This window comes from Panicum hallii, chromosome 5 (genome assembly GCF_002211085.1).
Source record: "Panicum hallii strain FIL2 chromosome 5, PHallii_v3.1, whole genome shotgun sequence".
NCBI classification, from domain to species: Eukaryota; Viridiplantae; Streptophyta; class Magnoliopsida; order Poales; family Poaceae; genus Panicum; species Panicum hallii.
The window spans coordinates 55497322-55518389 of NC_038046.1; the positions used below are offsets into that span (position 1 = coordinate 55497322).

Sequence of the window (21068 nt, forward strand, 5' to 3'; positions counted from 1 at the left end):
CAACTTATGTCATGCACCCGTCTCAAAAAGAAAAATGGCTTGGAGATTGCTGTCAAAAAGGAAAAAAAAAACATTATGGCTTCACAGGTCACATGCGCATCACTGACCTTAAGACAGTACCAGTATATATGTTTTTTCGTAATTTTTCTAACTTCAGAGTATATATGCAAAAAATTGGTTTGAAATGTCCTTCGTTGTTTTAATCTAATTTCTATACTTTCAGCCCAATATACTTTCAGCTCACAGGCGCATCGGAGATTTCTTCAGCAGGGCGTCCAGCCCAGTACGGCCCAAGTTTGTCTGCTCATTTTCCTGAACCAGGTGCGGTCAAAATCAAACTATGAACTCCTATCAAAAAAAAAAATAAACTATGAACACTTGCTGAACAGACTACTGCTGTAGTGTTATGCTACCGTTTTCTTTCAAATCTGTTCCACACCAGTGCCCGTTTACTATGACAGCAGTTGGCGTCTCCTCTCTAATCAGGAAACAAAGCAGCAGTCAATTAGTTCGGTATGCAGGATTAGAACTGGGGAGCAGCCTTTCCAAGCCGGTCGCTTTTGATAACGGTCTATCCTCGCGTTGAAGTCTCCGGCTGCCGTGGAAACCATTGCAGGTCTTTCTCTGACCCTTGTCGTGTTCTTCCTGCAAGCTATCCTAGGTCCCTAGCCTGGTACGCATGCCAACCGAGACGGCACTGAAGCTCCACAAGAAAAATCCCAATAGGCGCAGCGTCAGTCAAGCGATAGTAACATACTGCTGCTTGCTAAATGATTGAATTTAGCACGGCATTGTTCCATTCATTCAGAACACGACGCACCCATCGTCGTGTTTCTTCGGCTTTCCTGCTTGTAAGCTCCTGACAAGCGTACAGCGGTGTCATCGTTGAGAGCTCTCTGTTTGGACTTATAATTTTGCTTGAATCTTGCAGCTCGGTCTTCTCTCTGCTGCGTAGCTCTTCTCCAAGAGCGGTTTGGTTGTGTGAGTTCTTGTCCGTGAGATTGAGATTCTTCAGAGCTGATGAAGACTTGGATGCTCGCATGCAAGTGAAGCCTGTGAATTTTGCGCAGCAGTACGTCCACCGGATCAGATTCAGAAGACTTCTCAAGGTACTTCTTCTTTCGCCGTCACTTGTTCTTCTGTTTATGCAATTGAATTGACTTCACGAACACACTTTTGTGGTTCTGTTGAAATCGTCACAAGCTTTTCACCAGCTCTAGCTCCCCCTCCCCCTCTGTAGCTGTTCTCTGTGAACGATCAACCTTATGCGAACCTGTTGACTAAATACAATCTCCTTGATTTAATATGCAGTTACTCTTCAACCTCAAGCTTGCCATCGGACGTTAAATCCGGCATGGATAAGCTCCAGTTAGCTCTGATCCTCGTGGGGATCATCTCAGCCATCTGCTGCTTCAGCGCTGCTGCATACACTCCTGCAGACAACTACCTCATCAGCTGCGGCTCCTCGGTCGGCACGACGGTCGGCCAGAGGGTCTTCGTCGCCGACGACTCCGGCTCGGTCACCCTGACCTCTTCTCACAGCGCCGCGGTGAGAGCCCCGCCCGGCTCGACGCCCGGCTTCGACAACGCCGCGCTTTACCAGACCGCCAGGGTGTTCACGGCGCCGTCGTCCTACGCGTTCAGGATCAGCCGCCCCGGCCGGCACTTCGTCCGCCTCCACTTCTTCCCCTTCGCGAGCCAGAGCTACGACCTCGCCGCCGCGAGCTTCAAGGTGTCGACGCAGGACGCCGTCCTGATCGACAGCTACACGCCGGCGAAGAACGGCGCGTCTCAGCCGGTGCCCCACGAGTTCTTGCTGGACGTCGCCCGTGGCACGCTCATCGTCACGTTCGTGCCGCTGGCCGGAGGCCTCGCGTTCGTCAACGCCGTCGAGGTCGTCTCCGTCCCCGACAACCTCATGGCTGACTCGGCAAGGACGTCACGGGGCCAGCAGCTCATCCCTATCGCGCTGCCGCTGCAAATGGCGTACAGGGTCAACGTGGGCGGCCCGGCGGTCGCTGTCGACAACGACACGCTCTGGCGGGAGTGGACAAAGGACCAGAGCTACCTGGCCGCATCGGCCGGCATCGTCACCCGAGTGTTGGCCTACAACGGAAGCCTGAAATACCTCGCCGGCGAGGCGACGCCGGACGACGCGCCGAGCATCGTGTACGCCACGGCCAGGGAGCTGGTCATGTTGCACACGGTGGACCAGATGACGTGGCAGTTCGACGTCGACAAGCAGCCGTCGAGCTACCTGATCAGATTCCACTGGTGCGACGTCGTGAGCAGGGCACCTCACCTGCTCAGCATCGATGTGTATGTGGGTAGTCACACGGTGGTGACCGGTCTTGATCTGTCCACGATTGGGAATGGCACTCCGTATTACATGGATTTCATCTTGGATTCCAGCGATCCATCCGGCAAGATCACAATCTACGTTGGCTCGTCGTCGTCGATGAAGAAGAATAGCAGTGCATATCCAGGCCCCATCCTGAACGGGATTGAGATCATGAAGATGCACTTCAGCTCAGGCTCTGTCGTCGTCGTCGAGCAATCATCGGCCAGATCGAAGAAGCAGAATTTGGCCATTGTTTTGGGTTCAGTCTGTGGAGCTTTTGCCGTCGTGTCCATTGCCGTTGTGCTTGTCATTTTCCGCAGGAAGAAAGAGGGGAAGCTGCTGCCGTCACCGTCGCAGAGCCCGTCGTCGACGCCATGGATGCCGCTCCTCAACCGGTTCAGCTTGCGCAGCAGAGGACCGCGTGCCAGCGGAGCAGGATCGCCCAGCTTCACCGTTGACAAGGACATGCCAGGGGCGATCCCCGTTGGTGGCTCCTCGGCACCGAGCTACCGCTTCCCGTTCGCCATGCTGCAGGAAGCGACGGACAACTTCGACGAGAGCCTGGTCATCGGCGCCGGCGGCTTCGGGAAGGTGTACCGCGCCGTGCTCCCCGACGGCACCAAGGTGGCCGTGAAGCGCGCGAGCCCGGAGTCGCGGCAGGGCGCGCGGGAGTTCCGTACGGAGATCGAGCTGCTGTCAGGCCTGCGCCACCGCCACCTCGTGTCCCTCATCGGCTACTGCGACGACGGCGACGAGATGATCCTGCTGTACGAGTACATGGAGCACGGCTCGCTTCGGAGCCGCCTGTACGGCGGCGCGGCCACGGCGGGGCGGGCGCTCAGCTGGGCGCAGCGGCTGGAGGCGTGCGCGGGCGCGGCGAGGGGGCTGCTCTACCTGCACACTGCCCTGGCCAAGCCGGTGATCCACCGCGACGTCAAGTCATCCAACATCCTTCTCGACGGCGGCCTCGCCGCCAAGGTCGCCGACTTCGGCCTGTCCAAGGCCGGGCCGGAGCTGGACGAGACGCACGTCAGCACGGCGGTGAAGGGCAGCTTCGGCTACGTCGACCCGGACTATGCCCGCACGAGGAAGTTGACGGCCAAGTCCGACGTGTACTCGTTCGGCGTCGTGCTGCTGGAGGTGCTGTGCGCGCGGCCGGTGGTGGACCCGAGGCTCCCCAAGCCGATGGTGAACCTGGTAGAGTGGGCCTTGCACTGGCAGGGCAGGGGCGAGCTGGACAAGGTCGTCGATCGGCGCATCGCCGCGGCTGTGAGGCCCCAGGCCCTGACGAAGTACGGCGAGACGGCGGCCAAGTGCCTGGCGGAGCGCGGCGCGGACAGGCCAGCGATGGAAGACGTCGTGTGGAGCCTGCAGTTCGTGATGCGGCTGCAGGACGACAGCGGCCTGGACTTCTCCGACGTGAACAGCCTGAACTTTGTGCGTGAGCTCACGCCGCCTTTGGATCCTCGTCAGAGAACCTCGCACGAGAATGAAGCCGGCGGTGAGGGAGAAGGTGTGGCCGACGGCGAGTACACCGATGTGTCCATGCGAGGTGTCTTCTGGCAGATGGTCAATGTGGGCGGGAGGTGAGAGTGAAGCGCCGAGAATCGTCAGATTAAGAAACATGTTAATGTTCAGCATTTTCAGACTACAAAATGTGAATACTGGAAAGCCCTTTTTTTAGAACATTCCAGAATCAGAACTTGAATAAGCTTCAATTTTAATTTTGATGTTAATACTTGATGTATAAACATGTGGAGCACTCGGACAAGTACCAGCCGAGAAGCCCTTTATGGCCTGAAAATGCTACTCCGACCACCTCTGATAGAACATAGACAAGACGTGGGCCTGTTTGGCGCCGCTTGTAGGGCAGCTTCTGGACAAGTTTAAGCTGCTGGGTCGCCAAACGCTCCGCTTCCAACTCAGCTTCCACGAGCAGCGCTTGTGAACGGCCGTTCTATCCGCGCTTCCTCCCGCAGCCGGACCCGAGCAGCTTATCGCGCTTATCCTCCACCCGTGTCTTCCCCGCGCCGCCCCCGCCGGCCCCCCGCGCGACCCCCGCGCCGCCCCCGCGCCGGCCCCCGCGCGACCCCCGCGCCGCCCCCGAGCCGGCCCCCGCGCGCCGCCCCTGCGCCGGCCCCCCGCGCGACCCCCGCCCCCGGCCCCGGCGGAGCCCCGGCGCCTCCGTCTCCGCCCCCGCCCCCGGCGCCGCCCTGCGCCGGCCTCCGCCCGGCCTCCGCCCCCGCGCGGCCTCTGCCCCCGTGCCCCGCGCCGGCCTCCGCCCCCGCGCCGCCCCCGCGCCGGCCCCCGCGCGCCGCCCCTGCGCCGGCCCCCCGCGCGACCCCCGCCCCCGGCCCTGGCGGAGCCCCGGCGCCTCCGCCTCCGCCCCCCGCCCCCGCCCCCGCGCCCAGCGCCGCCCTGCGCCGGCCTCCGCCCCCGCGCCCGCCTCCGCCCCCCGCCCCCGGCCCCGCGCCCAGCGCCGCCCTGCGCCGGCCTCCGCCCCCGCGCGGCCCGCCTCCGCCCCCCGCGCCCGCCCCCGCGCCCGGCGCCGCCCTGCGCCGGCCTCCTCCCCCGCGCCCGGCGCCGGCCCCCGCGCCCGCCCCCGCCCCCGCGCCCGGCGCCGGCCCCCGCCCCCCCCCCCCCCCCCGCTCTTAATTGCATGATTAATTGTATTATTATCTTATTTAAGAGTAATTTATGATTAATTTTATGATATATTAATTGTTAATAATTTATGAACAAGTTTCAGCTGTGCCAAACAGGATCTGTGACCAGCTGCTTCTTTAACCAGCTGCTTCTCGGACCAGCTAGCCACCAGCTGGCTTCTGAATAAGTTTCAGCTGTGCCAAACAGGACCACGGTAAGACGCCTCACAATTTAGTAGTCACACGTAAACAATCTTCCAAGATTTGCACACTATTTTTTTCATAGCATAAAGGCAAGCAAAATGATTCATGTGCACTTTAAAGTTACAACTGACACCAAAAAGATTGCAATCAGATTCAATAATAAAGATGCTTGGGGTGGTTCATGAACAGAGGAAAAATCCCCAAAAACCAATTCAGGGGGATGCACTTCCTCTGGGCGAAAGGCGTTGATTGCCGTTTTCTTTGTAGTCCCCTGGGCTTGGGCTGCGACCATTGGCCACCGGACTGATGTCACGGCGCTCGTGATCTGCTGGGCTACGGCTCTCAGCTCTCCTTGGGCTCATGCTGTGATCTGAGCCCTTGCGTTCCCTTGGTGCAGGACTCCTGCTGGGGCTATGGCCTCTCCCCTTGGATGGTGAAGGGCTCCTCTGAGGGCTGCGGCTGTCGCGAGGGCTCCTCCTAGGGCTGCGGCTGTCGCGAGGGCTCATTGATCGCCTCTCATCACGGGTATCCCTCCTTGGAGATCGTGAGCGGCTATGTAAAGAAAAGAATTCAATGTCAGTGCTTGATGCTACAAATTATACCAACATGTGCGAAGGGGGAGAAACAACTGAAGCAGAAGTTAAATTAATCAAATTAAGTATATACTTATATGGAGGATATAAGAAACAGAGGCCAAATAAAACAAGAGATTTCATATCAAATCACTCCAAGTAGATAATTGGAACATTGACTAGTTTAGTAAAATGTACTCAAGTCCAAACCGTACTCATGCTCAAGAACTAGCTACAAGCGGAACAAGACCTTATGATGCTCAATCAGAAAACAAATGCATGACACCACTACGACACATTGAACATACATGTAAGTTTTAAAAAAGGTTTGAATGTTTGAGACGCAGTAAGCTCTTTGACCATCAGACTCCATGGAACATCATGACAAATAATAAACATGCCAAAAGTATGGAAGAAAAATGTCATAGTAACCAATTGGCCGAAGTAAGGATGATACACTTACCTGTAGCTCCTACTGCGGCTCCTGCTGTAACTCCTATCACGGCTCCTTCCACGACGAGGGGATGGGGATCTTGAGTAACTTCTTCCACGCCTATTTTCATAAAGGCAACTTACAATCAGATATGATACAGATGTAACAAAGAGAAATCTCACAGGAGGTACCTGAGATTCTTAGGGCTATTCCGACAGTCTCTTTCTATGTGGCCCCTATCTCCGCAGCGGTAGCACCTGTTTTTCCAGTCACCAGCTTTGCAGTCACGAGCCCAGTGCCCATCCATACCACAGTTAAAGCAGCGGCCAGAACCTGGAGGTGGTCCCCTGCCCATATATTCACGGGATCCTCCTGGGCCACGTGGAACCTAAACCACAATGAAAATTGTATTCAGTTGAAAGTCAATCGGCATCAGAAAATAGAAAAGGGATAAAATGTAAATTGCATAGCAAGACAGCTTTGGTAGATTACCCCTTTAGCAAACTCAACAATTATGCGGCTTCCATCGATATCCCGACCATCAAGGTTGTACCTTGCATCATCAGCATCCCGGGGATCGCTAAACTCCTGCAATATAATTCGGATACAAAAAGGTGGTCTCATATGTGAAATATGTCACGAGCAAGAATAACTCGTGAGCTCAGATAAATGACTAGAGCAAGAACACTTACAACAAATGCGAACTCATGCTTCATATCCACGTAACGCACTCTGCGGAAATGGTTTCCAGAAACAGTAACGCCGTCAAGAAGTGGGTAGATAAATGAATCACCGGTCAGAAGGAACTAAACATGAGTGATGATTGTGAATTTCAATTAAGACAGACGATATATTTTTTTTCAAAAGAATCGGCAAAGCCTGCTAGAAACTTTGGGAGAACAGCCAGCAATGCCACCAAGGACACCCTCCCACCATGGACACCGAAGTTGGGTAAGCCCCCAAAACCTTCAACAAGATCATCTGAGTTAAAACATGAAGGCCGTGTGGATGTCTAATGCTACCTGAAAGAATGCTGAGCTTAACAGCACACTGCAGCCTAGACATTTCATCTGAAGTACTCAAGAAACCATGTGTATGCCAACGTCAACAGGTAACAGAAAAATGAAGAGGCTGATGTGTTCTATATTTCCAAAAGAGGGAAGCAAAGAATAAACAGTATTTTATTACATTTCAATTGATGCTATCTGATCTGAAACCTAAAAGTTAATGCGCAATGAAAAATGGATAGAACCTCCAGATGAAAGTGGTTGCAATCGGCCATGATCTAGACCTTGTAACTTAGTATCTATTCATGTAGGATCATGTGCAAATAGGTGTCACTTCAATCAGGTGGGAAAGACATGTTTTGTGCTAATACCAAGTATATGGATACATCCATCCCACCCAGAACAAACAAAAAAATTTGCTTCAGGCATTATGAGTGGTTCTGTAAATTGGACGGAACTCAAAACATGTCGCAATACAGAGCATCAGCAGCCTCGATTTATCGAAACTCATAAAAAACTCTGCTGCACTCAAAGCACATGAAACAACTTAGATTTAGAACCAGCGTGCTAACCTCCCATATCTGCTGAAAATGTCTTCAAGGTCCTCTGTCCTCGTACGAGAGGAGAGACGACCCACGTACAGCCTTGTGCTCCCACCGTACCTGTCATCGTAGCGGGGCATCTTGACTGCAACACATAATCAAATACATCAGAATCCGTTCTAAGAACATCATAATGCAAAGAAGGGTTGACGCATTGTAATACAGCTAGCATCCATCAGCGCCAAAACATCCCAAGGCGTATTCCAAATCACGTTTTTGCAACGGCAAATACTACCACCATCTAATAGCAAAAAACGCTGAAACGGATAGGCCCTGAATCGAGCAGATTGTTCCATAGGTAACCTAGCATGGATTGCAGATCCCCTTGTGGTTATGCGCAATACCAACACCGAATCGAGACGACCTTCACACTCTATTCTTATACCACAAAACAATATCGACCCGAACAAGCTCAAAGTACGAATCGGAGGCCAAAAATAAACCAATCGCGAACCCAACGAGTACAGTCTAGCAGACCCCGCCGCACCCAATTCACAACGACACGAGGCGCGAACCAGCTAAAAATCGAACAAGCAGAAACCAACATACTACGGACTCAGGGACGAATTCGACGGGAACGAGATGGGATCGGGAACCGGGGGCGCACCTGCGAGCGAAGCCGACGAAACCCTAGCCCCACGCGCAGGGGACAAAGACCGCGTGCTCGGTTTTGGTGTCGGGACTCGGGCCGGCGTCGGCGGCAACTATTTTATATCGGCGCGGGTTGAGGGTTGGACGGCTCGGATTGCGCAGGCGGAGTCATGGATTGGGCTCTTGGTCTTCGATGAAGACTCGGTAAAGGACCGGAAGCCCATCAAGGCATCAAGATCTGATTTTAGTAGCTAGCATCGGCCCAGTTACTTATAAGGAAGGCCCAGAATAGTAGCTGAGTAGTAGTAAGTAAATAAATACTGGAGGCCCGTCGTAAAATGAGGCCTGTTTACCAGAGGGGTTCGTAAAAATGCACGGCGATCGGACGTGCCAGGTGTGCGGCTTTATTTGCGGCCTAACCGTGAACTGGTACGCGGCGAGCGAGCATCTCGCCTTTTGAATTTGGCAAGAGAATTGGAATCCGATGCATGATCTGATCAGCCTGATGAAGCTCCTGGAAGAATATTATTGCATGGGGGGAGCGGTACGTGTGCAGATTCGGCCGGCACACCTCGAAAGAGAGCCCGGCCGGAGGCGCAGGAAGCCGCGGCCGCGCCGGTATAAATTCGGGCGCGGGCGCGCCACCGAGGGCAGCAGCCAGCACCGGTTCGATCCATAGCATCCATCGTCTAGCGAAACCACCTCTCAGCGCTTGACAAATCATCTGAGCAGGACCTGACCACGCCGACGGCGGCCATGGGCGGCGGGCACGACATGCACGGGCACAATGGCGGCGTGAAGGGGTTCGTGTCCAACCTCGTCCACGGCGAGAAAGGCCACGGCGGCCACGGGTACGAGCACGGCTACGGGCACGGGTACCCTCCGCCGGCCGCCGGCGCGTACCCGCCGCCGCACGGCGGCTACCCGCCGGCCGCCTACCCCGCGCACTCGGCGCAGTACGGTACGTACACGCAGCGGCAAATTGTTCTAACGACTGATGATTTCTATGGATTTAGTTTCTACACCGTATTTTCAAACGTGAAACAAATAATTAACCGATCTGTGCGTGCGCGCGGCAGGGCACATGGGGTCGTACCACACCGGCCACGGCGGCTACGGCGGCGGCCACCACCACGGCGGCTACGGCGGCGGCAAGCACAAGGGCGGCGGCATGTTCGGCGGCGGCAAGTACAGGAAATGGAAGTAGAGCGCGCGGCGGCCGACGCCTAGCTCTACGCCGTACGCGTACGTGTCTGTGCCGTCGTAGCTAACCATGCACACTTCCATATATATAAATAAAGTGCAAGCAGGCAGGAGATGTACGTACAGTGCAGAGTCCTTATTATTACCGGTATACGAAATAAGGTCTGGTCTTGTAACGTGTGCTCGGGTCGTATGACATGTACCAGGCCTAGGCGACGAACTATGTATACATGTATCGTATGCCAGCCGTATGTACGCGCCGAGTGTATCCAGCTTGTATAACAACTCATGCCCCGTTGGCCGTTGCGAGACTTGCTGCTACACCTGGATTTGACTTCTCTGCTGTCTTGTCATTCTGAAGCCCTGAAACTTGCGAAGTGCCGGGAAGTGCGGTATTTTGGCAACCAAATCGGCCCACTGATTGAATTAGCCGGCCCGTCAGCAGCTTATCATTGGGCCAAAAATTCAATCTGCGTCGAACGCGGCGGAGCCAGAAACTGTCGCTGCAAAGTTTTCAGAATACTAGTACCTGAATTGTGGAAGCCACAACAGAAACGGATGGCCTTTTCTGCAGGGCTGCAGCAACACCCTGCCTGAACAAGTGCTTCCAGTCCACCAGCAGGCCCTCTTGCCGCGTGCGTAAGCGTGTAATCCTCGTCGAGCAAATACAGCACGTGCGCCACACGGCTGGAGCAAACCAGCCAACGTCGCCGGACAAGTTTCTCTTGTGGGGAACACGCGCAAACCCAGCGCCGTTCCGGCGCATGTTCATTTCAGGCATGGGTCCTTTGCCAAACAAATCCGAAGGTTCTGAATTCTGATTGCTATTTCTACTTCTGCGGTTGCAGACATGTACCGGATAAATCTGTAAAATCTGCAGCCTGGAATTTACAGTCACAGAGGACAGTAAGAGAACGTGCTGTACTTTGGCTATCTGCAGCTGCAGGTATACATGTTAAAGAGCAGAGCCTTTCACAAACGATCATTAACCAAACTAGAGGGCATGTTGGTGTTTAACCATTCCCCTCCAAAAAAAAATGTTGGTGTTTAACCATTTCTGTGCGCTTCAGTCTCCTCTCTTTTGGTTGGAACGCCTGAACGTCCATCAAATGTGTTGGTTGCAGGTTTCATTTTCCAGGCTGTATGCACTCTACAATTGGCCAAACAGCCCTCTTCTCGGGTCATAAGTCGACAGCAACCTTCTCTGTTGAAAAGTTCAGAAATAACAGAGTGGAATTAGGACACCCAACTTAAGGCAAATTCAGTTTCAGCGAATGCAGAGTTGGCAAAATAAGCAGCTAGCAGCCAGGAAATTCCACTTACGATGGGCTCAAACTGAAGTGCTGACAGGTTGGTCTCGAGATTTCTCAGCACCAGCAAGATCTGCAGGAGGTAGCTTTAGTTTAATCTAAGTAGGAGAGAACAGTGTGAATTGCAAGACGCGAGAAAGATATTAGCACTGAATACTCACCGTCTTGACCGTGATGTCATCCATGTCCTTGAGCTTCTGCAGATGGGCTTCAACTGGGATCGGCGTGTTCGGGTCGAATACGTCGCCGACGAACCTGTACACTTGCGCGAAATGCAGATCATCTGCAGAAGAAGATTCAGCTTATAGTTATCTTAGAATCAACTGTGCTGTTTCATCAGCTCATGTTTACTTCAGAGAATAAATTATTTGACATTGGAATGGAGTTGGTACCTGGCGACAATGGAAGCTCAATCTGTTCATCTTCATCCTGCACAGAATCAATCGCTGATCCTCCGCTTGTGCTGCTGCCAGCCCAAACCATGCTCGTACTGCCGAAGCTTGGAGCCCCAATGAACTGGCTGCCACCTGAACCAGTAGTAACAGGTTATTTTTCATGAAAACATGGCTGCAAGTCTGTAATTAGAAAACAGTAAAGTTCGTTGACTAACGAAATTACCGGGAAGTGTTGCAGGTGGTGCAATCTGGCTCTGTGCGTCACTGTTCAGCCACGCTGGAATCCCTGAAGCTGAAACGCCTGCCCAGTCCAAGCATCGCATCTCTGAAGAAAAACATCCTGAAACATTGTCAGATCAACATTCAGAAGGCCACTGCCTGAATCGTGCAGTTCCAATGCAGACTTGACAGTTGACAGAGGCACTTGCCACTGCTGCCGTCTGCAGGGAGATCTCCGGGGCTGTTCCAGCCGATGCAGCCGTGAGCAACGGCGTCGGACGGACCTGGCACGGCGACCGGCGCGCTGTGGGGCTCCCCGTGCAGCAACGGCACGGCGGCCGCGCTGCTCCCGGCCGCCGAGTTCTGCTGCTCCATCATGGTGAACCGGCGGCGCGGGTGCGCCGGCGGCAGCCCGGCGGCCAGGCCGAGCTTCTGGACCTTGAGGAAGTACTTCTGCGCGTGGCTCCGTATCTGCACGCACGGCACACATCGTCACGGCGTTGCCACCGCCGATTCAGCCTCCTCGTAGAAGGAGTACTCGTTGGATCCCCCCAAAATGCAAGTAACCACACACACACACTGACACACCCATTCAATCAGGGATTCCTGAAATCAGGATCTGTCTGTTGTTACCTGTATGGTGGTCTTGGTGCGGACGTGCTCCTCGATCTTCTTCCAGTCGCGGCCGAACCTGCATAGAAAGAAAGAAAGACAGGATCATGGACATCAGCTCCATTTCCTGCTTGTCACCGAAAGAAGCAGAGATTCAGGCACTATTCAGAGCACAAGCTGCTCTGAATGCTCTAGTCCTCAGTCCTCACTCACATGAGCAGCGCGTCGAGGAACCGGCCGTGCTCCTCGGCGCTCCATGGCTCCCGGGGCTTGGTCATGGTGTAGGGCTTCCTCGCCTTCTTCCCCGGCGCCTCGTTGCCCCTCTCCATCTCCCCTCTCGACGGACCGGACGCAATGGAATCCCCCAAAACCCAGGCCGATAGGTTCTCTCCTTGGACTATATATACACACACGCGCATGTCAAGGGGAGCAAGTGAGGAAGAAGGACCCATCTGGAGTTGTTTAATAATCCGCGCAGCCACGGCCAGCCGTCTCCTAGCAGGCCGACGCGGATGGCCGGTCGGCGGCCGGCGGCTTAGTTCAGGCACGAGCGGAATTGAAACCGGCGGCGCGGCGACGTCGAGTGGCTAGGATTTAGGCGGCCGGAACGCGATCGGGGCGCGTAGAGCGCGGGTGGCTGTTGGCGGCCGGCGCTTGCATGGAAGTGGCAAGGCTTCGTGGAGGGGAGTGGCTCTCGCCGCTGGGGGCAGGTGCCGGGTTGGTGCAAGCGCGGGCGGCTCCGCTCGTGTCCCGTCGGAGCGAGACCGGGACGCGCCATGTGCGCCGCGCGCGAGGGCGCTTTCCCGTTTCGGAAAGCCGGTAGGACTCCCTGGCTCGGCCACGCGCGTGGGCCCCCGGTTCGGCGGACCCGACTAGTCAAAGTTTGTGGGGCTCGGGTTGGCTGCTTGACCCTCCGACTGACACGTCGGATTATCCGTGATACCGGAAATTGTAGGTGCATGCAAAGACGTGACAAGAACTAAAGAAGGTCCTTCCGGAACCAATAAATTATGACACAAGGATGAAACAATTTTTTTTTGCTTGTGGCATATGTGTTGTACATCACTTTGAGTTGATATGCCGAGGTTACATAACAACGCTCAGTTCAAAAAATATACTACTTTAGATCGTGCACCTACGACCACAAATGATAAAAAAGAAGATTTTCGGCAGCACGCGGTTCCGTTTTGAAGTGACGTGTCAACGTCGCGTCGTTTGAGCTCTTGACGCGCGGCGTGACAAGTCTTTCAGGGCAGCAAGCACGGGCGGAACTACTGCGCTGCTGCACCGCACGTTTCGGCACCAGAACCGGGCGGGGGAATGCGCACGTGTTCGTTTCATTCCAAGAACCACGCGTACGCGTGGGTTTCAAGCGTGACGAGTTCATATCAGCAGCCAGCTTGATCGAGGAAGAAGGCGATCCGCGTACGCAAATGTGCTGCTGTTGCTGATGCTTTTATGTTGCTGTGCACAGTGCACGCAAAATCATACCTCCTTTTCGGTTTGGTATATCGAGCTCAATCATTTTGGATAAGAGGTGCGCACAGCGCACCTAGTTTGGTGGTGATGATATTTTTTTTGTTAATGACTTCTCTCCGACCGCCTGTAATTTCGTTCAATTTCATTCAACTGTACGCGCATACATTGATCTGCTGTTTACATGCGATCGGAGGAATTTTATTTCAATTTTTACTACCGACTTAGATCTCTTAACTCTTTCACGTGCATGGGTCCCATAGAACGTTATATCCCCCATCTTCTCCCTTCTCCTTCACCCGCCGGCCCTCTCCCCCCTCTCTCTCCCCCTGTGATGCAGCGGTGCAACCTGGCAGCGGTGCCGCGGGAGCGTGGCGTCACCAGCTTGGCTAATCTGCTCACCGCGTCGCCTCCCCCCAACCTTCCATCCTCTACACGTTGGGCTGGTAGCTTCGCGGCGGCGATCTCGATCTGCTCCCATGGCCGGGTGTCGAGGTGCGGTTGTGGCTACGCTCGTGCTCGGGTCTTGTGGGGCCATCCGCGGCGACACGACGCAGGCGTGAAGGCAGACGCGGGCTCGATGGATTTGGGCCGGCAATGAGGTGTAGCGTCGCGGCCGCGACGTCACGGGTAAGGCTGTGAATGGGAGCAGCGGGTTACTGGCGCGCCTCATGCGGCTTAGCGTCGAGGTACATCTCTCCCCCATCATTCTCTCTATCTCTCTAATTTTCCCCAATTTAATTTGGTCTCTGTTTTAGGGTTTGGGTTGGGAAAGGGTGTTGTCATTCCTGATTTTTGTTAAGGATTAAGCAATAATATGACTTTGATTAGGCATGATGTGGTATTTTTTCCTACTGATTTAGTTACTGTTTAGTGCTTGGAATTAGAGTAGGCTTTCACAAACCAATGATGCAACCAATCTATGCTTTTTTGAGTTTAATACATGATTTTTTTTGTGTTAGAGATGTACGCAGTTTTGGCAAAACTCATAAGCATTTTAATTGGCTTAGTTATATCTTTTTAGTCTGATATAGGCAAGTTATGTCTACATGGAAATGTGACATTAAAATATAGAGAAACGGATCTTGTTTTGTTAGTAAAACGTATGATATACAGTGATGCAAATGAATCATAAATCAGATATCCAATTTAGGAATTATAAGTTGATGAAGGCACCCCTCCTTCCTAGTGTGATGCCTGTGTGCTTGTTTGCATTGTAATTTTCGAAGTTGCTCAGTTGTTCTGTTTCTTTCAGCGTAGCCCTCAAGCTGTTGGTGCAGCACAGGATTTCTGGCTTTCCTGTGGTTGACGAAAATGAAGCTGTTAGTTTATCTTAAATCTTTTGCCCCAACTGTCTTCCAGAGTTAGAGTGTTCTTTTGATGTTATTCTATTGTTATTGAACCGCATAAACTTAGCTCAGTTTCCTCTGGTAACTTGAATTACACCAATAAGCTTGGTTCTTATTACATTGATATTTTTTATGTCAATTATATTTTCAATATTTGCATCTGTAGGTTGGGCTCGCGTTAGATTATGATCCATTAGCACTGGACTCAATGTCAGGTATTCATGATTTGCTCGAACTTTGAATCTTTTTCTTAGAAAGAATTCATATTACACCATCTGTTTAGAAAGTATTTTCCATGCTATTTCTACATGTCGTCTTTAGTATATTTCATACAACACTTTAATCGTATCCTTTCTCAATTACTTTATTGTATCATGCAATTTATCTTTATAGTTATAAAAATATAAAGATATAATCTGGCTGATACAAATAAAAATATAATCCCTGGTGTGGATAGTACATGGAAGGTATCTTTCATCTTTTGTATAGCCTGAGTATTGATTAAATTATTCATGTTGGCTAGCTATTACTACTATTTAAAAAAATATTATCCTTACACATGAGCTTTATTTGTCCTGTCCTTTTACCTCTCACCTATTGAGATAAAGTGCTCTGCTTTAATCTGGAGGCAGTTTTTATTCATGGGAATTTTATATGTTGAGAAAAACAGCTCGTCCTTAGAATAATATGCTTGCACCACATCAGACTTTGAACCATATTTTTGTACATCAGAAATACTCAATCAGTCGAGCTTAAATAATATATTTCTATAGCAGTTAAAATGAGGATAACATGCTCCAATGTTTGTACTACCGGATTATTTATCTCATTAGCTTTCACTACTTTTATGAATGAATTTGTGGCCATCTCTTCGCCATAGATTTTTTTTTTAACTCATAATCACTGGTCTACAAACATTCCGTGAGATACAGGGACTACTAAGCAAAACTAATGGCAAAGTCATTGGTGATGTTATGACTTCTTCGCCTCTTGCGGTGCGTGAAAATACTAATCTTGATGCTGCCACAAGGTTACTACTTGAAACCAAGTACCGGAGATTATAGCACAAGGAAACTAGTAAGTGGATCCATCCTTGCATTTCCTGTTCCTTTTGCTTTAGATCAATACCCTTAACAAAACATTTTGAGCATTCTTGTGTGTAACATATATAAACTTCCATTCCTGAAATTATGCCTTTAGGTTTGGGTTATCAATTTTTTCTGATGATCTGCCATCTTCTTCTACTGATTTTAGTTCCTGCTTTGTGCTTGGTGTTAGAGAGTAAGCTCATACAAACCAATGATGCAGCCAATCCTTTGCGTTTTGGTCTTTGGAAACGCTTCTGCCCATGTTCTAATTTGCTCATAGTTTTTCAAAATTTTGCTTAAGAGGTTTCAAAAAATTGCTTATTGTAACTTGTTAAGTTGATTACCAGCATATAAAATGCTAGGAATTAGGTTGTGTGGGTTTTGATTATTTTTGCCTGCTCATTTGTTTTAAGTTGCTTCTGAGTTCATTATAGTGTGCCTACAACTTGTAGCAAAAATGCTTATTGTTGTACGAGCGAAGTATAATCAAAATATATAGTTGATCAAAATGTTGTGTTCTCCATCATTGGAGTACCTTTTCAGTTTTCTGTGTGAAATACACCACTTGGACTGTTCTCTTCAGATATAACTTTTTTCCCTCCAATATCTGTGCTACAAGCTGTCTGATTATTCTTTTTTCTCACTATACTTTGCAGGCAATGAATGCAAATAATACATTATGTAATGAGAAGAAAAATATGATATGCTCATTCATCGGGAGGCTATTTGTTTTGCATGTGCAGTTTCTAAGATGCATGGGGCAAAATGTTGTAAATAAGTAGTGCTACATGTTCTAGGAGGTATATATTTGCTATGTTCTTGTCATGCAATCGTTCAACGTCCAGTCATCTTGAGATTATATAGTCCAAATAGTTAGGAGAGGTATAACCAAAAAATTGTTAGACTAATCATGCAGTCCTTGTGCTGACATTAGGAATACCAATCTTCTAGTCCCTGAACTTGCAGTTTTTCGATCATATGTTTTGTGATGAACCTTTTGCAATTTTGTTCTTGATAGAGTCCTGTTTTCAAACAGGAAAATTTGCACGCAAAAAGGCTACCATACTAGTATTTTCTGGCTTGTTTTTCTAACAGTAAAACAGCGGATGCTGCTCGGCACCAAGCTCTCCCTATGACCGGTCTTTTGCATCTGAAAAAAAAGAAATTAGTACTTTCCAGAAGAGAAAAGTGGACAGTAGCTAATAAATCTGCTTGTTAAAAAAGGTGGCAGTACGACCAGCCTAATTTACGGCCGGCTAGATCCTTTTTTTTCAAGGTGCTGTTTGGTTCGGCTAAAATAGTCCGTAATCAGTTTACGAGGATGTTATTCCGCGTCTAGTTCGGCTAGCTCGTAATCGATCGCCGCGGTATAGGATACCAGTCAGTGCAACATCGATACCGCTCCGCTTCATGCGCTCTCCCTCGTCCTTGCGAGTCGCGCAACTCCTGCTTCGCGGCAGGATCACACGCACGCACGCAAATGCGGCCGGCCAATCGCTGCATTGGGGCTTGCCTCATCCATTGGCGTTATCAAACCAGCAAAAAATATTACCAAATCCAACCAAACAAAATAAGCTTCCCATTCCATTGTAGGAGTAAGAGATAGCACCGGCAACTGATTACATTAACGTCACCATTACAGTTCTTGAACCAAACGCTACCCAGAAAAGATCACATTTAATCCTCCTGTGTCACAAATCACAACCGCTTTGTCCGACGTCATGGTGGTTTAGACTTTCAGCGCCTGGAGTTTTAACTACGGTAAAAAAAAATCAGTATCAGAAAAGAATCAAGCTTAACGCTTACATGGGACACACAAAAAAAAGGACAGATTACATATAAGCTGACAAACTGGTTTGTACATTTTTGCTACTTTACAAAGTAACAAGCACACCAAAGGCTATGCAAAACTAAGAAGAGAGAAGATAAAAAAGAAGCCGATAATTTCAAAACTGCATGTGTACATTTCTGCATGTGGAGAACAACTGGAGAAGAGGAGAAGGAAATTTATGTCTTTGTCTTGCGTGCATAAAGCGGCTGACTTTCAACGTCTTTCTTTCCCCTCTTGCTGACAAAGTGACCCAACTGTTTCTACTACGAGGAGTTCGTTACGGCCGTGGGATCCACCCCGCCAGGGTGGCTATTACATAGTACGCGCAGAGCACGCCGCGCCCGCGCTGCCTGCGGCGCGATGTCTTCCCTCCGGAAACAAAACCACCGAGTGAGTTGCAGGCTCGCAGCTGCTTTCCGCCTCCATCGCCTGCTCCAGGACGGGCGCCTCCTATTCTGTGTGATCCCCGCCCGCCAGATCTCGCTCGCTCGCTCGCGGAGTCGCCGTGCGTGGCCAACCGTTTCGTTCCTGGAAGTTGCCACCCTGGAGAAATGGACCCACGGCCGCAACGAACTTTCACCACGCGCCGATGTGGAAAATCGAATGACCCCCACGGTAGAATAGCAGGGGTCCACCGTACACGTCGTCAGTGAGAGATGCAGGCGGAGGCGGTGAACTATTGCAGCTTCTGTGCTAGACACATTTGTCACCGGTCCAGGCGGTGTATGAAACTCCTCGGCTTTTTCTTCGTCCAGAACGCCACGCGCGCGTGAGGCTCCAATGAGGCAACCCGACACACACACGCAGAGAGAGAGAGAGAGAGCTCTGCTTGGCGCCAGGGGCGGGGGCAATGGAGGAGTGGAGGCCGAGGGCGCTGCCGGTGCAGCGCATCCGGATGGGTGGGGGCATCCTGACGAGATCGACTTGGGGGACATCCAGCACCGGCACCAGGCCCCTGTAAGAGTCTGCCCAGCCGCCTGCCTCGATGCCGCCCTCCGCAGCGTCACGCTACGCTGCTGCCCACGCGCACCCCGGCCTCCAGAGCTCCAGGCCACGCCGCGCGTGGCTGACATGACGCCGCGACCACAACCACGTCTTCCGGCGCGCGGACTCGGCGCTGCAGGCGCGGTGCTCCGTGCACCGCGGCTGCGGCCGGCCCTGGCGAACGCTAACGCCGAGGCGAGCTTGGACGCCGAACGGTGGCCGACTCGTCGATGGCAGAGGGCGAGCTGCTCTCGGACGCCGCCAGGGACGAAACCAGAGACCCTGAGCGGGTCAGGACAAAAATGATATTCCCAAATACATCTTTCTCGATATTATCTTTATGATACAAGGTCACTAAATTATCCATCTAATTCGTATGCACAACAGGAAAGTTATAATGGATATAATATATAAAAATAACTAATAACGTTTTCTAATTATCTAAATTACCTAAATAACTAAATTACCTAACTAAATACCTAGAATTACTTAAAAATACCTAACTGAAGTAGCTAACTAAAAACTAAAGTACCTAACTAAATCGTGCGCGTCAACGCCCTCACTCCCTTTATGCACCGGCATGAAGGCCACAGTTCTGGTGTCCCTCCTAAACCAAAAGCTCCATTGAAGGATGAAAGAACCACCGTACAGGATTCAATCCGACGGGTGGATCTAAAAATCAGAGAAGAAACAAGCAAAAGAAGTCTTATGAAGCTGCATCGCGAACGCAAGCATCTGAGTCTGATTTTGAGTGAGATGGAGGCCACGGAGGGCCAGCAGTGAGACTGACACTTAGTTGCTGAGTTTCTTACGTGGCGCCGTTTGTTATTAGGTTCTCTTCACAGGTGTTATAATTGCATGCTACTCTTTTTGTGTGCCTGTTGCAACACGCATGTCCCTTCCTGAATACAAGTAAGCTTTTTCTGAATGCTTGTCAGTTGGTAATTTGATGGCGCCGCAGAATTGGCGAATTGCATGATTCTTTGCTGAAGTGTTACTACCGACTTGTGCCTTGTCAGATGTACTGAAATGTCTGTTTCTGAATGGAATTGTTTCCTGAATGATACTGTGTTTGCTGTTTCCAACCCTTTGGAAAAAGTCTGGATTCTTTCCTGAATGATACTGCTGTTTGTTGTTCCGTTGTGCCATTGCAACCGTTGATACTGTTGTTTACTGTGATCCCATTCTGAATACAAGTACCTTTCTGAATTCTGAATGAATGCTTGTCAGTTGGTAATTTGATGGCGCCGCAGAATTGCATGATACTTTGCGAAAATTTTACTACTGACTTGCGCCCTGTCACTTCTCAGAGCCTCAGAGGTACTGAAATGTCTGTTTCTCATAGAATTCTTTCTTGAATGATACTTGCTGCTTCCAACCCCTTGGAAAAAGTCTGGATTCTTTCCTGAATGATACTGTCGTTTGCTGTTCCGTTGCGCCATTGCACCGTTGATTCCCAGAAAAGAAAAAAATATACTAGCGTCCTCTTAATCAGAAACATTGTTTCTTTTTTGAAACGAAATCAGAAACGTTGAGTCCTAGTCTAAAAGGAACCTCGAATAAGTGTGACGATCCCTAGCAGTTTTGAGACTGGGCTTTGAATCTTTGTTTTGACTGCCAAATACAACTATGGATACTTCGTTGGGAGGTATAGTACTAGATTCGGCGTCCATCATCACAAGCCTGACGTGGCCCTATATCTATTTATCTGATTCTTTGACCACTGTATCTGGCAGATCTCATTATGAAAAAGTCAGATCCTGAATGCGTGTCACATTCTGGAAAAAATCATCGCATTGCAGGATCGCAGCTGAATTTGACGCCCTGAAATTTTCTGTTCGTTATGAAATTCATTTCTGAACAACCTGACATTGTTTGTTTATAGTCCCTGGAGGACTGGAAATCATACTGAAGTACTGAACATATACTGAACTAGCAAGTAGTAGTAACATGCACAACAAAAGATAGCTAAAAGGACGATTTTGCACTATGATCAGGTAAAGAAAACTGATAACGGCATTACGGCAGCACACTGCAATGCTCGATGTCAAGTATCCTAAATCTTGACAGGTACTTAGCACGATCATGACTATCCAGTATCCGTGAAACCAACGGCAATTGGCAAAACATTCAACAACCGCATAAATGAGCATCGAGTCCAGGGGAAAACATAAGGTACTCCACTACTGCATGTCTTCATGTGAGA

The 21068-nt window shown here is 50.7% G+C and overlaps 4 protein-coding genes across 5 annotated transcripts; 2 read left to right on the forward strand and 2 right to left on the reverse strand.

Annotated features, from left to right (window-relative positions):
- Positions 1–295: 295 nt before the first annotated feature.
- LOC112895660 (receptor-like protein kinase HERK 1) lies at positions 296–4077 on the forward strand. Its single transcript, XM_025963641.1, has 4 exons — positions 296–321; positions 487–851; positions 932–1109; positions 1312–4077. Exon 4 carries the CDS (start codon positions 1355–1357, stop codon positions 3929–3931), a length of 2577 nt encoding a protein of 858 aa, XP_025819426.1. The 5' UTR covers positions 296–321; positions 487–851; positions 932–1109; positions 1312–1354; the 3' UTR covers positions 3932–4077.
- A 1157-nt stretch (positions 4078–5234) lies between these two features.
- On the reverse strand, positions 5235–8516 carry LOC112894842 (serine/arginine-rich splicing factor RS2Z33-like). Its single transcript, XM_025962670.1, has 7 exons — positions 8412–8516; positions 7775–7889; positions 6888–6927; positions 6688–6783; positions 6387–6583; positions 6226–6315; positions 5235–5742 (listed from the first exon to the last, which is right to left on the reverse strand). The coding sequence occupies exons 2-7, from the start codon at positions 7882–7884 to the stop codon at positions 5403–5405; spliced, it is 873 nt and encodes a 290-aa protein (XP_025818455.1). The 5' UTR covers positions 7885–7889; positions 8412–8516; the 3' UTR covers positions 5235–5402.
- A 514-nt stretch (positions 8517–9030) lies between these two features.
- Positions 9031–9923, forward strand: LOC112895674 (cold and drought-regulated protein CORA-like). Its single transcript, XM_025963656.1, has 2 exons — positions 9031–9356; positions 9475–9923. The coding sequence occupies exons 1-2, from the start codon at positions 9152–9154 to the stop codon at positions 9600–9602; spliced, it is 333 nt and encodes a 110-aa protein (XP_025819441.1). The 5' UTR covers positions 9031–9151; the 3' UTR covers positions 9603–9923.
- Positions 9924–10458: 535 nt separating this feature from the next.
- LOC112895673 (protein REVEILLE 8-like) lies at positions 10459–12573 on the reverse strand. Of its 2 annotated transcripts, none has more exons than XM_025963654.1 (8): positions 12348–12573; positions 12156–12213; positions 11807–11993; positions 11527–11628; positions 11301–11435; positions 11070–11191; positions 10922–10981; positions 10459–10802 (listed from the first exon to the last, which is right to left on the reverse strand). In XM_025963654.1, exons 1-8 carry the CDS (start codon positions 12551–12553, stop codon positions 10749–10751), a joined length of 924 nt encoding a protein of 307 aa, XP_025819439.1. In that variant the 5' UTR covers positions 12554–12573; the 3' UTR covers positions 10459–10748. The 2 variants fall into 2 exon arrangements, with proteins under 2 accessions (XP_025819439.1, XP_025819438.1); XM_025963653.1 differs by having other exon boundaries at positions 11732–11993.
- Positions 12574–21068: the final 8495 nt, after the last annotated feature.